This window comes from Ursus maritimus, unplaced genomic scaffold (assembly GCF_017311325.1).
Source record: "Ursus maritimus isolate PB19 unplaced genomic scaffold, ASM1731132v1 scaffold_2, whole genome shotgun sequence".
NCBI classification, from domain to species: Eukaryota; Metazoa; Chordata; class Mammalia; order Carnivora; family Ursidae; genus Ursus; species Ursus maritimus.
In genome coordinates, this window is record NW_024424452.1 from 882,072 (window position 1) to 895,579 (window position 13,508).

General features: G+C 50.9%; 1 protein-coding gene and 1 long non-coding RNA gene across 6 annotated transcripts; one reads left to right on the top strand and one right to left on the bottom strand.

Moving 5' to 3' along the window:
* Window positions 1-1,579: 1,579 nt before the first annotated feature.
* On the bottom strand, window positions 1,580-11,638 carry ZFAND2A (zinc finger AN1-type containing 2A). Of its 5 annotated transcripts, none has more exons than XM_040634657.1 (7): window positions 11,372-11,629; window positions 10,216-10,314; window positions 9,492-9,586; window positions 7,699-7,824; window positions 4,223-4,374; window positions 3,311-3,394; window positions 1,580-2,958 (listed from the first exon to the last, which is right to left on the bottom strand). In XM_040634657.1, exons 2-7 carry the CDS (start codon window positions 10,268-10,270, stop codon window positions 2,940-2,942), a joined length of 531 nt encoding a protein of 176 aa, XP_040490591.1. In that variant the 5' UTR covers window positions 10,271-10,314; window positions 11,372-11,629; the 3' UTR covers window positions 1,580-2,939. The 5 variants fall into 5 exon arrangements, with proteins under 5 accessions (XP_040490591.1, XP_008696516.1, XP_040490593.1 ...); XM_008698294.2 differs by lacking the exon at window positions 11,372-11,629 and adding an exon at window positions 10,891-10,974; XM_040634659.1 differs by lacking the exon at window positions 9,492-9,586 and having other exon boundaries at window positions 11,372-11,635.
* A 196-nt stretch (window positions 11,639-11,834) lies between these two features.
* Window positions 11,835-13,048, top strand: LOC121103718. Its single transcript, XR_005835916.1, has 2 exons — window positions 11,835-11,969; window positions 12,424-13,048. It is a non-coding gene; the product is annotated as an uncharacterized LOC121103718 (long non-coding RNA).
* The last annotated feature ends 460 nt before the right edge of the window (window positions 13,049-13,508 follow it).

Here is a 13,508-nt window from a genome sequence, read left to right on the forward strand (position 1 = left end):
CCTAAGCTGAGCCACCCAGGAGCCCCAACTTGGCACCTTCTATCAAAACAGAAACATACATCCTCTTCAGCACAGGGACAGTAACAGCAGCAAACCTCTAACAGACGGCCCACAGCCTGGCACAAGGACCGCGACCCGGCCAGTAGCCGGCCAAAGCACGCCGCTGTGGGAGGATGCGCATGGTGGGCAGGAGGTATGCCAGTGCCACCAGATGGGACACTGAGCAATGAGTCAGTGCTGTGGGGCAGGACAAGGAGCTGGGCACCTGCACCTTCCCAAGCTTTCGCATCCCTTGGGGCCCCTGAGCGCCCAACACAGTGCTGGAGGGAAGGTACAGAGAGCTCTGAGTACAGCCATCCCCTCTTGTCCGTGTTTCAGTGCCCTCGGTCCCCGCGGTCTAGCAGCTGCCGCCCCTCTCCTGACACAGCCTCAGGTCAGCAGTGGACTAACGCTCCATCACAGGCCTTCACCTCACTGGGAAGGCATTCAATAGTCTCACACCACTGTTAAGAAGTGGGGAGAGCAGGACAGTAAGGAACTCCGAGGGAGACACACCACTCAGGTAACTCGTATTATAGGACATTGCTACGGGCACACCTCGGAGGTCTGGGGTCGGTTCCGGACCACCGCAAGAAAGCAGACATCTCCATAAAGGGAGTAAGTGATCTTTGTGGTTTCTAGTGCACATAAAAGCGGTCTATGCTACCCTGTAGTCTATTAAAGTGTGCAACATTAGGTCTAAAAACCAATGCACAGACCGTAATTAAAACACTTTGATAAAAAATGCTTTCCTCGAGCTGAGTCATAATCCCTGACCACAGATCACCATGACAAATCATCAGAAAGTCTAAGATATTGCAAGAATTACCAAAATAGGACACAGAGACAGAAAGGCTGTTGGAAAAACGGCACTCACAGACGTGCTCACCCCAGAGTTGCCACGAACCTTCAACTGGTAAAAAAGGCAGGATCTGTGAAGGGCAAGAAAGCGAGGAGTAGCAAGCAGTATGCCTGGATAATTGCAACTGGTCTCTTTCACGAGCTGTAGCTCATCTCACTGTGCCTAATTCACAAAATTAAGTTCTACCACGGTCTGTACAGGGAAGATTGTATATGTGGACAGTCCGGTGCAATTCACGGCCTCAGGCACTCACGGGGGTCTTGGAATGCACCCCTGCACTAAGAGGGGACCACTGTACGGTACCTAAATTTTCCCATCAAATCCAAAGACAGAAGCACGAGCGCTCATAAGCTGACCGTTCTTCCCGATAAAATGTGGGGTTTTGTCCTTCAGTTAGGATGACCAAGAACAGCACCGTCCAACAGAAACAGAAGGCCAGCCAGGCGCCCGGGCGGTTCAGTCAGTTAAGCATCTGCCTTCGGCTCAGGTCAGGTCGCTCCCTGCTGAGCGGGGAGTCTGCGTCTCCTTCTCCCTTGGTAGAGAACGCACACGCGCTCTCTAACAAAACAAAAAACCCCCCGAAACTGTTTTAAAAAAGAAAAGAAATATAATGCCAGCCACCTACCTGTTTCTGAAGTTTCTAGTAGCCACAGTTAACACAAGAACACAGGTCAGATCAACTTTACTGCTTTATTTAATCTATCATATCCACAGTAGTAGCATTTCAACAAGTGAATAATAATTTTAACAATGACATACTTTACTTTTTCGGTATTGTCTTCAAAGCTCAGTGTTTTAGACTCTCAATTTGGATATTAAATTTTCATGAGAAAGGGCTGACCTGTATTTTAAATTTACAGTTGAAAAAACAGACTCTCATACCAAAGTTCCTAACACACTGAAGTTTTCTAAAAAGTGCATCAAGTTAATTGCCTTTAAGTTAAATAAAACAAAAAATCCGATCCCAGTTGGGCCAACTGCACTTCCTGTGCTTCATAACCTCTGTGGCTAGTGACTGCGTCCTGGACAGCAGGGGTGCAGGGGGTGATTTGTCCAAGTGGGGTCCCCAGATCAGCAGCATCAGCTGGGAACTTGCCGAAGTGCAAATTCTCAAGGCCCCCAACACCCACAGAACCAGAAAACTCCGGAAGTGGGGCCCAGTGCCCTTCAGAGGAGCCCTCAACACAATCATGAGCACACGGGAGTGTGAGAACCACTGGTCCAGAACAAACACCCCCAACTAAGACAGCCACAGAAATAGTTTTGATCACCTATTTGTGGAATGGAAACTGAGTAGAAGCCCCTCCCCGCATTGTGCTTTGAGGCTCTGAAACCAAGAGTAATCGCCTGGATTTTATTAATCCAGGAGCAAGGGGAGGTCTGGATATACAGGCAGATGACCAGTGGATTAACATCAGGACCCAACTCAAATGACATTTTGCTTCACTGTTTCCCAATGCCCAGGGTCGCAGGACTTGGGGCTCTCTCATGGACCAAGGCTGTCGGTGTAAGCCCAGCACTTGAGTCTGTATGGCCACAGGGCTGTCCTCTCAGTGGAACAGGGGCTGTGTGCAGGGGCCGCCTCTGAACAAGGCCCCTAACAAGGTAGGCCCACAGCCTCCCACACTTTCCTGGGCTCTGGTACCTGTCACCACGGAAGCCACAAGATGAAGACGGAGTGCAATCAGCTGTGTGGTTGTGTAAGTGACAGAGGCTTCCAGAACACGGGGTTCTTGAGGGACTCAGGCCAGGGCGGAGCTGCCCTCTCATCTGACACACTCAGATCCTTCAATCTTTATGTCACTTTAATTGGGGGGCAGGAGGGAGGAAGAAGAGGTTGACAGAACAGCTTAGCCTAACTTGGAATATTAATATCCGTCCTTCTGTTTATTTTGCCAAAATCTGTACCTTTTACTGGAAAAGTTTTGATGGTCCCGTTTGCCATGAGAAGTACAAAGGCACTAGAGCACAAACGCTGCCTACCAAGCCGAAATAACACGCAGAACAAGCGAACGTGCCCGTGTAGCTGACAGTCACGTCACCGCTTTACTCTCCACCTGAAAGATTACAAAAGAAGAGCTTATTTTTTAGGTCTGTCTTGACTAACCAGGAGCAACTGATCATATAAAAGCTCCAGGCCAAATAAGTATTTCAGAAACCCAGCTCCAAGAATGCTACCACTAGATACGCTCTGCGCTGGAATGAACTGCGCTGGTGATTTGGGGCTCGAGGGAGCGCACATCCAGACCTCCTCTCACCCTTCCTTACAACGAAGACAACGGAGCACGTCATTTCAACCGGTCAGGTATGAACTGCACTGCACTAACTCTTCAGTGCTCGCCCCTCGGGCGAGAACCACCGCCCCCGGTACAGAGCACCTGCGTCCGTGCACGCCATCCCGACCCGTACCTGAGTCGCTGAGCCAACCAGCTGCTGGACAGCGTGTTCGACGCTCCCGACGGCTTGGATTCAGAGGCTCTGGCAGCTGTGCACCTACACAGAAAGGTCAGACCCACAGTCATCGACCCCATCATCGGCTCACCTGGAGAGCCACGTGCGCAGCAATCCCTCCGCCCGGTTCAGCCCAGACACGCGAGAAACCACCAGCAACTAAAAGGTAAACTTACGCTTCCACATTCCTTCAACAGCCGGCTTAAGCACCTGTTTTCGCTGACTTGAGAAAGGTGGTCTCGGTTATACCACTCGTGAACGGGTTGAACTGTGTCCCCACGAAATGAGACTAAAAGTCTTAAACGCTCAGGACCTCAGAATGTGATGTTTGGAAGTAAGATCATCACAGACGTCACTGGCTGAGACGCACTCAGAGTGCAGAAGGGCGGGACCCTCATCCAGTATGACTGTGTCCTCATAAAAAGGGGACATCTGGACACAGACACACACGGCAAACACAGATGATGGACACAGAGGTTGAGGGGGAGAGACGCCCCACCGCCGAGAAATGCCAAAGACTGCCGGCGACCACCCACGGCTCGGGCGCGGCCTGGAGCGGGCTTGCCCCTGAGCCTCGGGGAGGAGCCAGGCCCACCACACGTCTGTCCTAGACTTGAGCCTCCCGAGCAGGGAGATGTGAACTTCTGCTGTTTTGGCAGCCCCAGGAAACAATACAACTAGAATCCAGCTTTAATTTAGAATCCAATTTTAATTTAGATTATATTCATCCAAACTCCTACAACCAATATTTCACCTCAACAGCTTAGTTCGGTACAATGCTCAAAGTTGCCCTATCCCCACCGCGGGGGTCAGGCGGTCCCACCGATGTCCTACGTGAGCGAGCACGTCAGAGCCAGCCGCTCTTCTCACCCGGCTGCGCCGATGGGGCGGCCCCCGTGCTTGCAGCTGTGATCCAGAGGGTGTCTGTGCCGAATACAGAAACTGCCACGGCACTGGTCACAGGCCACCCGCAGCATCTCTTTCTTCTTGCACCCCTCTTTTGAGCACCGGTACGTAAAAATCTGAGAAAGCAAGAGTTGCTTCAATAAGCAATTATTTAACAAGCCCTTAGTAAGACTACCAACATTTAAACTAGAAATGATTCTTAGCTACAAGGAAGGAAGATGTCAAGATTTCATTCAAACATCTGCCAGGAAAACAGGTGAGTACTGAGGAGACAGAAAAGTTTTAAAAAATAAACACAAAAGCAGCATATTAAGTTGGGAATTCATGTGAGATGATTGGAGATGCTCTCAGCCAAAAAAAAGCCCCCACAGAACCCAGGGGAGTGGGGACCGGGGACATGGAGAGAAGGCCAAGCCTGTGGCATCGTGCCCAGTCCCGCAGAAGGTAGCTGGCTCCAGGGGCTCTGGAGACATTCCAGGAAGCTGAAGTATCTACAGTTCCTATACCCATTATGTTATTGAGGTTGGGGGTTTATAATGCAGGGGGCGGTGGGGGTGGGGCGGGGTGATGGAGGGATATAAATTCCCAGGCACTGCAGACTCTGTGAAGTAAGGATGTTGGCCAAAAGGTACCCGCCTAGAAGCCTGAGGGCAGCCCTCTGCTAAAGACGGGCAGGCATAGGTGCCTCGAGCAAAAGGAGCATGTGCACACGGCGCAGGCGTGCAGGGCGCCTGCCCTGGGGTCCGGGGGTGGGAACAGGGGACAGGCTTGGGTCACAAATCTGGGGTGAGCCAAGAACAAGGAAGACCTTGTCAATTCAGGAGGAAGTGCAGCTGTGGTCTTATATAGGCAGGGAGGTTTTAAAATAACTCCCAGAAGGATTGGAGGCCAAAGCCTGATGGTGCACAGCAAGAGTGGGGTGAAGGGAACGGGGTTATGGAGGGGGACTGGGGCTGGCTGCTTAATAAAGGGTCTGGAGTGCTAGGCTACGGCATACAGAGCTCATTCTCGCATGTTGGAGACTGAGAGCAGCAAGCAGGGGTTAACAAGACTTAGGCTTATTTACTGCAACTGTCGTGTATTTACTGGAACATGACCCAGTAGTTCGTAACTATAAACCAGGATCCAGGACTAGAAACCGGGAGACAAGCTCCTTCAAAGTCCCCGTGTTTATTTTGGAGAGCAACAGGAGAGGAAAGAGGGAGTGAGACATCTCAGAAAAACAACCTGAGTAACCTGGTAGGGCCTTCAGGAAGGGCAAGCCGCAGAGCTGGCCGACACCAAACCCCAGGAAGGCCTGAGCGGCTCTGAGACTCTGCAGTCCAAGGGCAGAGGGCGCACGTTACGTGCCATCCACCGAGAGCAGGTTCAGTTTGAATCTCCCTGGACTTCTGGTTAAGGAAGGAGAACTGAACACATGTAGTGGCTCTGACCTCTCCTGAAATACAATGAAAATGACAGGAAGTAGATTCTCTGAAAAGCCCACAAGGGCCAAGAATAAGGGGAAAAAAACCCCAAACAAACAGCTACAAGATTTTAGGAAAAAAAGCACAAAACAAGTAATAATGAACCTGGCAGGTACAAGAAAGCCAAATTGTAAGCTGGTGGGGAAGGTCAAGAAGCACCCCTATTCATGAAACAAAACCCCCAAAGGCTCAGAAATCGGCCGTAGCAGCAGCTCAGGGTGCCGTGGGACCACAACAGGAGTGGCTGCGAGTCTGAGAAAAAGACCTGCAGAGCTGCACGTGAGCCCAGCAGAAGACGCACGCTCGGCAGAGGGTCTGAGAGAGAGAGAGAGAGAGAGAGAGAGAGACTGGCAACTGGCAGGACGAGCATGAGGAACACGGAGGGGCACTCAGAAGGCAGTAAGGACTTCACGCTCCCTGTGGAAGACATGGGAGAGCTCTCTCCATCTGGCTCCACAATTCTGGAAGCCAGAGCGTGCTCTCCAGGCAAGGACCAGAACACCTCTGGGGAATCTGATTAGCCCAAGAGAAAGACCTGAAATCACAGAGCAGAGAAAGCAGAGTGGACAGATAACCCACAGAGTCCACGCTGCCCCCACCGGGCTGCAGACTAACATGCGAGGAGGACGTTCAGCGTGACGCAGAAAAAACACCCTGGACGCAGAGTTCACAAGGAAAGAAAACTTAGTGAGGGGAAAAAAAGGAAACCTATCCAGGAGGTCCAGCACCCAAGGGACTGGAGTCTAGAGGAAATCGAAGAATCCAAGATGGCATTTCAGATGGAAACACTGGAGTTTCCAGTTTGGAAGGGTCCACTGCCTCCCTAGCACGACAGATGAAGATGGAGCCACACCAGGAACAGTCAATGTGAGGCTTCCAAACTCTGGGACAGGGCTGAGGAAGGGAGGGGTGGGGTGAGGAGAGAGCCTCCAAGCTGCCAGACAGAAAACTGGTCCCACCATGGACCAATGCAGAACAGCTGGGAAATTCTCTAAAGCAACAGCAGAAACACGAAAACGAACCAGCACCTGCAAATATTCACACAAAGATTTCAAAGCCAGTCTGCTAAGCAAGGAAAAACACAGAGCGAAGACCCAGCAAGATACACGACCTTCCACTTATCTTCCATGGTCCTTCCCAGGGAGCAAGTGGGACATATGCCTCCCCCCAAATAAGGGGAAAACTAAGAAAGAAAAACACAAGACACAGGAGATTAGGGACCCCTGGTAAAGGAGATAGATGGAGGAAACTAGGATCTAGCATAAGAGAAATGCAGAGGGAATCTCTCAGCTGTGGAGACCTGCAACACTGGCCCAGCAGCACATGCCACGTCTGCTGGGAGGGCGGGGATGGCAAGAGACGTGGCTGTGTAAGAACAGGGGGAGGGGAACTCCATGCTCAGCCCGCACTGTGGTAAACAGGTAATGCCCAAAATTATAGGTGAACAAGCGAACTCAAGAGACGACAACACACGCGCCTGGAGAAAAAGGAAGTACCTCAAAAAGACAAGACTGGCTAAGAATTGAAAGCACCTGCTGTGGAGAACAGGGGCCTCCCGCTTTTCCTAACATGATTTACTCCAAATGAACACACGTAGAGCTTTCACAAAGATACTCACACTACGAAAGCAAGAACACCGAATGTTTAAATTCTATGTATCCTTTCACATTTTCCTAGGAGCAGCTTAGGAAAATTGCACATTGATAGAATGGTTCTAGAAAGCACATTAACTCTCCATCTTGAGAGAAAAAGGTAAGAATTCTATAAGGCAAATCCCAATGCAGGCTCCAATATTCAGAGTATGTTCATGTAACTGTAAGAACCGAAGCCATCGCAACATGGGAAAACACGGACACGTCACTAAGGTTTTATTTTGTACACAAATGATTAGGACTACAGATCATATTTACACAATCGACCTTTGCCCCCTAGGGAAAAACCAACAGGCACACAGTGGATATAATTTTTCCTTACCTTCTCGGTCTTCCGATGATAGTTACAGTCTCGATCAATGTGCTCACCAACCACCATATCTGGTATCTCCCCCTTTCTGACTGGGACTGGGTTGTTACAAAGTGGGCACACTGGGACCTGAACATTCTAAAAATAATGATAAAAGAGGATAGTTCAGATTCAGACAATCAAAACTCACAAATGAAAAAGGTATGACGGACGGTACAGTGCACTGAAAATCACACAGGATACGTACACTGATCTTCTGACCACTCATTAGAAGGGGACACTGTTAACACAAAGGATTAACTGTAGGGCAACCCTACTGACTCAGGATAGAGCTGCCGAAGGTGGAATCCAGTGGAATGTAAACGTGACAGACTATTAACCAACCAACTGTGGCAATGACCCTGAGCCGATCAGTAAAGGCAGCCGAGGAAGCTGGTGAAATTGATCTGGTCTCAGGGCAGCAGGGCTGCCTGTCCAGCACCTTCTCGGCGAGTGGTGAAGCAGCCTGAACCCCTCAGAATGGAGAGAAAGAAGAAAACGCTGGCCATATAGACCCTCCGGCTCCCTTCAACTGCCAACAGCCTATCTGATTCTTTTGTGGCTCTCACACGCAGGGAGACTCATTCACCTGACAAGTCAGCACACAGCTCAGCTGAGCTCTCAGGTACCTAAATGAGCATCCAAGCCCAAGACTGCGGGGGCTCCGGAGGGAAGAACAAAGCACCCAGCAGCTGCATGCCCAGCAGTTACAAAACCTCAGAGCCAAGGCAGGAGCTAAGGAAACTCAGCTCAGCAAGAAAACAGAGGTGACAGCTGACATCCAAAAGGTAATCACAGAATTATGGGGCCTACTGTCTGTAGGGGCTGAGCTGAGGGGTCACCCAGAAGCACTCCCTCCGTTGACAAGTCTGCCAAATTGAACAATAAAGCATTACTAATGATCTCTCCCGATCTAGACACTTGGGGAGGTCAAGCCAACAAATAAAATGGGTAGTGTGGCCTAGTCATCCAGGCCTGGTAAATATGAGTCACCCTCCCCCGCCCCCCATGACGACCTAGAAAATGCTGGAGGGTCAGACTCTGGCCAACACTAATGAAACCATGTAATAATGCTAAGTCATTCATGTTTCTAACTGCCATCCTAGGGAAGCAGCAGTACAAAGAAGTTACTAAAATGACCTCTGAACCACCAGAAACAAAGTGAATACAGGCTGGGGGCCACCTGCAGAGCCAGTAACAGAGGTATCACACTTTCGGACTCACACACGTTGGTTTTCTTAGAGTCCTCTTCATCTTCCCATTTCTACCAGGTACTATTTACCACTAAATAGGATCTCAAGGCTGCAAAGTTACCCAGATAAGCATTTTTAATACCTCCCAGATTAGATACCTTGTCAAGTATTAAACTATTTCTTGCACTTCACAAAGACACTGCTATGTTTTTCCTCAGCATAATGAATCAAAGGAACAGAATATTTTAACATGCAAAGTACGCTTTGAAGGTTTGGTTACAACAATTTGACTTCGAAAGCCCCTAAAAATGAAAGCTGTTGCTTTAGAGCTGTGCCATCCAGAACTCCCTGCGATGGCAGAAACGTGCCACATGTGCACGGTCCAATACTGTAGTTACTGGCCACATGTGGCTGAACACCTGGAACGTGGCTCGTGTGACTGAGAAACTGGATTTTAAGTCTTATTTCATTTTAATGAAATTACTAGCTATATGTGGCTAATGCCTACTATTTGAACAGCACAGCTTTAGACAGTGGAAAACAGACTCTTTGGAATAAAGTATGACAAATTACCTTCTCGAATGCAAAGGGACATTTATGTGCAGCACAAGTAAAATGGTCTTTACAGAAATCTTGTTTACATGCATCACATTTTAAGGGAAGAAAATCTAAAACAAAAAACAATAGCATTTTACAGATTATGACAAAAGAATTATAGACCACATTAAACAGGTATTTACCTACACTGAATTCTCTATACCTATCAAATATACCCTTGAGGTACCACATGTGAGAAAAAAAATTGGGGATTGTGAATTTCACAATGCCAGCAATACTGAAGAATCTATAAAGCTATTTTTTTTAATAAGATTTTATTTCTTTTAGAGAGAGGCTGGGGGGTGCAGGGGGGCACAGAGAGAAACTTAAGCAGACTCCCTGTTGAGCAGGGCTCCATCTCAGGACCCTGAGGCAAAACCCAAGAGTCAAACTCTTGACCAACTGAGCCACCCAAGCGCCCCTATAAATCTATCTTTTCAAAAGAGATCCATCCCATGTAGTATCACAAATATTTAAGCAGCACACTTGTATGCACTTGGCCTTGGTCCTAGTACCTGGCCTTCAGCAGATGCTGAATGACAAGGCTGAACAGAACCTGCACCGCAGGCCAGCCTCCCAACACTCAAAAGCCAGCAGAGCCAAGACCCAGAGAACAGCTAATTAATAAAATGGCCAATTCTCCCTGACCAAACAGCCAACAAGACACATTTTCTATCAACATTCTCTTACAAGTGCTTACCTAGCCGTTTGCAAGTTTTTTCTGAACAATGCTTCCCCAAATCAGGGAACTCCATTATGAGAAAGTGTCCAAAACGCAGATGGGAGAGAGATGGATCACCTACAAGAATGAAAATAGTTAAGAAAGAACGATGGCCATAATTTCAGTCCCCAGAGTTCATAATTTAGGGCTAAGAAAATAAACAAACATGCTCTGTGGGAAGCATTCAACACCCGAGTCATCCTGGGACCCTGCAGGGCCCTAAAGCATCACAGAGTCTCTCTGCCTTTCAGCAAAGAGAAAAAGGAGCTTGAGTACAAGTACCAGCTCCCTCAGAATCCTCCCGATTATGACAGCGACTGTCTCTCGGTCCTTTAAATTCCTACTTGAAAAAGCTCACCCGGAATTCAGTTTTGCTTTAAACCATTCTGACTCACGTTGACAGGGTTTTCCCACAGTCAGGTTACACAAATGGCCGCAAAAAGTTGGGCCACGATTCCACGGAGTGGGTATACTTGTTGATATACACAAAACCGTTACCAGGCGCTAAATCACGTTAGTTGACGACGCTACCCCGAAGAGCTTCAACTCTGTCCCAGCTGTTCTCAACTCCCTCAGGCACGGAGTCTTAGTTAACACTTGCTCCCTAATGACACTCAACCTGGCGCTGATGAGAAGGGCGAACGCTTAACTCACAGTGGAAACCAAGTGGACGAGGGGTGAAGCTACTGCACTCGAGAGGGAACCTGAGTCCCTAACAGGCCCCAAGAGATCCCTTCCAGGACCTAGCACCACCCACAACCGTCTCAACAAGTCCCTCCCAGAGGTTAGGTCTTGAAGGTCCAACCGGGAGGGTCTGCCATGCTGTCCCCAGCTCCCCTCCTCTCTTCCCCTCGGGTCGTGGTTCAGAGAGTCACTTCCTTCAAAGGGGCCTTCGCCCCGACCGTCACAGCTTCCCTATACCCTCAAAAGACGCGGTAATTCCCGTCCCAGCACCCAGCCACTCTGGCCCCAACCGCAGACGGCATCTCCACCGCCCGCGCCACGGGGCGCAGGATCGGGACCAGCCCCGGACACAGCAGCGGTGGGAGCCCACAGTCGGGGGCTCGTTCGGCTAGCACCTGAAGCCCTCCCCGGCGTGCGAACCGGGCCCCGCGCCCGGCCCCCGTCCCCGCACCTGGCTCTCGTCTGGCGCCCGGGCGGCTGCGATGGCGAGCGGGAGGCGGCGGAGACGGGAAGCTGGATGTCCCTTCCAGCGGTCAGCCGCAGGGGACAAGACCAAAAGGCCGGGGAAAACGGGATCCGACGGGTCACAGGACGCCGTCGGAGCCCGCGTGAGAGCGATGCATCGCATATTGCCGATCCCCCGGCCATTTATTCGCTGCCTGAGGCTCAGAGAGCAGCCGCGGCCCGTACCCGCCCGGCGCGCCCCGACGACGTCACCGCCCGGCCGGCCGGCCAATCTCGTCCCGCTGAGGCTTGGCGTTCCCGGCGCGCCCCGAGACGTCAGCACGCGGCCGGCCAATCCCGCCCCCGCCGTGGCCCAGTCGGTCCGCCCACTCCTCGCTCCTCCGCCTCCCTTCTCGAACAGCCCGGCCGCTTCTCGGAGCCGCTGAGTCACGGTGAGGCGGCTCCGCGCAGGCGCACTCGGCCGGCCGCGGGGCGCGGGAAAGCTGAGTCACGGCGGCGAGGCTGCGGCCGTGTAGAGAGGCGGCCTCACGGGAACCCGCGCTGGGAGAAGGCCCGAGCCCGCGCCGCAGAGGGGCCACCGCGAGGTACGGAGCCGGCGTGGGCGCGGAGGGCGCCCGGAGTGGGAGAGAGGGCCTGACCCCAGGGAGAGGACGCCTTCCGCCTCAGCGCAGAGTTTGCCCGTCTCCGCGTCGGGGGCTGCCGCGTCCCTCACGGGTCCCGTCCCCGCGGTCCTCTCACCGTGTCTTCTCGCGGTCCCCTCCCCGCGGCCCCTCACGGGTCCCGTTTCTGCATCCCCTCCCCGCGGCCCCTCACCGTCACTTTACCGTGTCCCCTTACCTGTGCCGTTGCACCTGCCTGCCCCCTCCCCCCGCCACATGTGTCCGCAGTTGGCTTTCTGTCTCGTTGCGTGTTGTCTTGAGACGTCCAGCGAGCTGAATAAGCGGATGCTCTGGGGTACCTGGCCGAGTTCCCGGGGCGCCTCTGGTCACGTCCAGCGTCACCCCCTAACCTTGTTTTACGGGTGTTTCTATTTAAAAGACGACTTGCGCTGATACGTTGAGTTGTTCGCACTGAACTCATGGCCAGCGGAGCTGTAAGTCGTGACTGTTCTGTAAGGGACATCCCAGCCTCCCGGTACTTAGGAACCTGGACAGCATTTAAGCACCAGCCTGAGGGCCACGGGAAACGGCAAGACTGCCACCAAAAAGCTCAAAAACGTGAAGACCCTAACAATAAATAGGCTGCGGAATGGAAGCTTTTACCGCATCAGAGCTGAAACAAGAAAGAAGGCAGGTGTCCTCTTGCCCCACCTTGGCTGGAAGCGCGTTTTGCAGGCAACTCAAGTGTTTTGCCGCTCAGCACATGTTGGCGAATGACTGCTGAAGTACCGCGAGTATTGATTTTGGAGTTATAAATGAATTTAGCAGATCGGCAAGTTCACAAATGTGGAATCCACAAACAACAAGAATCGCGTGTGTGTGTTTGTACATGTACGTACCCATTTTCCTTAGTCTCTTTCTGAACCATTTGAGAATGTGCTACAGACATGATACCCCATCACTCTGAATATTTGCGTGTATATTTTCCAAAAGCAGACACTCCTGCGTAACCATTCTGTAACCGTCCACCTGAGGAAATCAGTATAAAACAGTATTAGGTCCAATCTACAGACTCCATTGGATTTTGCCACATATGTCAGTGTGTCTTTTTCCTTTCTGCTCCAGGGTCCCATCCACGATCCTATGTGCAGTTTCCTCCGTGCTGGGACAGGTCTTCCTTCTTGTCCCTAATGGTTTTTATTAAAGACTACACATTTATACATATGAGATATCTCAGGGTCCATGGATGTTTCCTGAGGACCAGATGCAGGTTATGTTTCTTGGTAGGAACAGAATACCGCAGGAATGGTGCTGTGCTGCACAACCCATCTTACCACGGGCGTGCTCATCTGCATTATGTAGTCCTGCAGATGTCTGCTAGGCTTCTCCTTTTTTTCATTTGTAAACGGATTAGTATTTTGTAGGGAGATAGTCCAAAATGCCACCATTATTTTATTCTTTATCAGCCTTTGCCTGATGACTTTAAGTTCTATCAGTGATTTTGCCTGGATCACTATGCTCATT

Coding starts and splice junctions, on each gene's coding strand:
- ZFAND2A (XM_040634656.1), bottom strand. CDS start 11,548: ATGCGATGCATCGCTCTCACGCGGGCTCCGACGGCGTCCTGTGACCCG. Junction 4,375..7,698: donor ATCATCGGAAGACCGAGAAG/GTAAGGAAAAAT, acceptor TTGCTTTCTCAG/ATTTTTACGTACCGGTGCTC. Junction 3,395..4,222: donor CGCCCCATCGGCGCAGCCGG/GTGAGAAGAGCG, acceptor CTTTCTGTGTAG/GTGCACAGCTGCCAGAGCCT.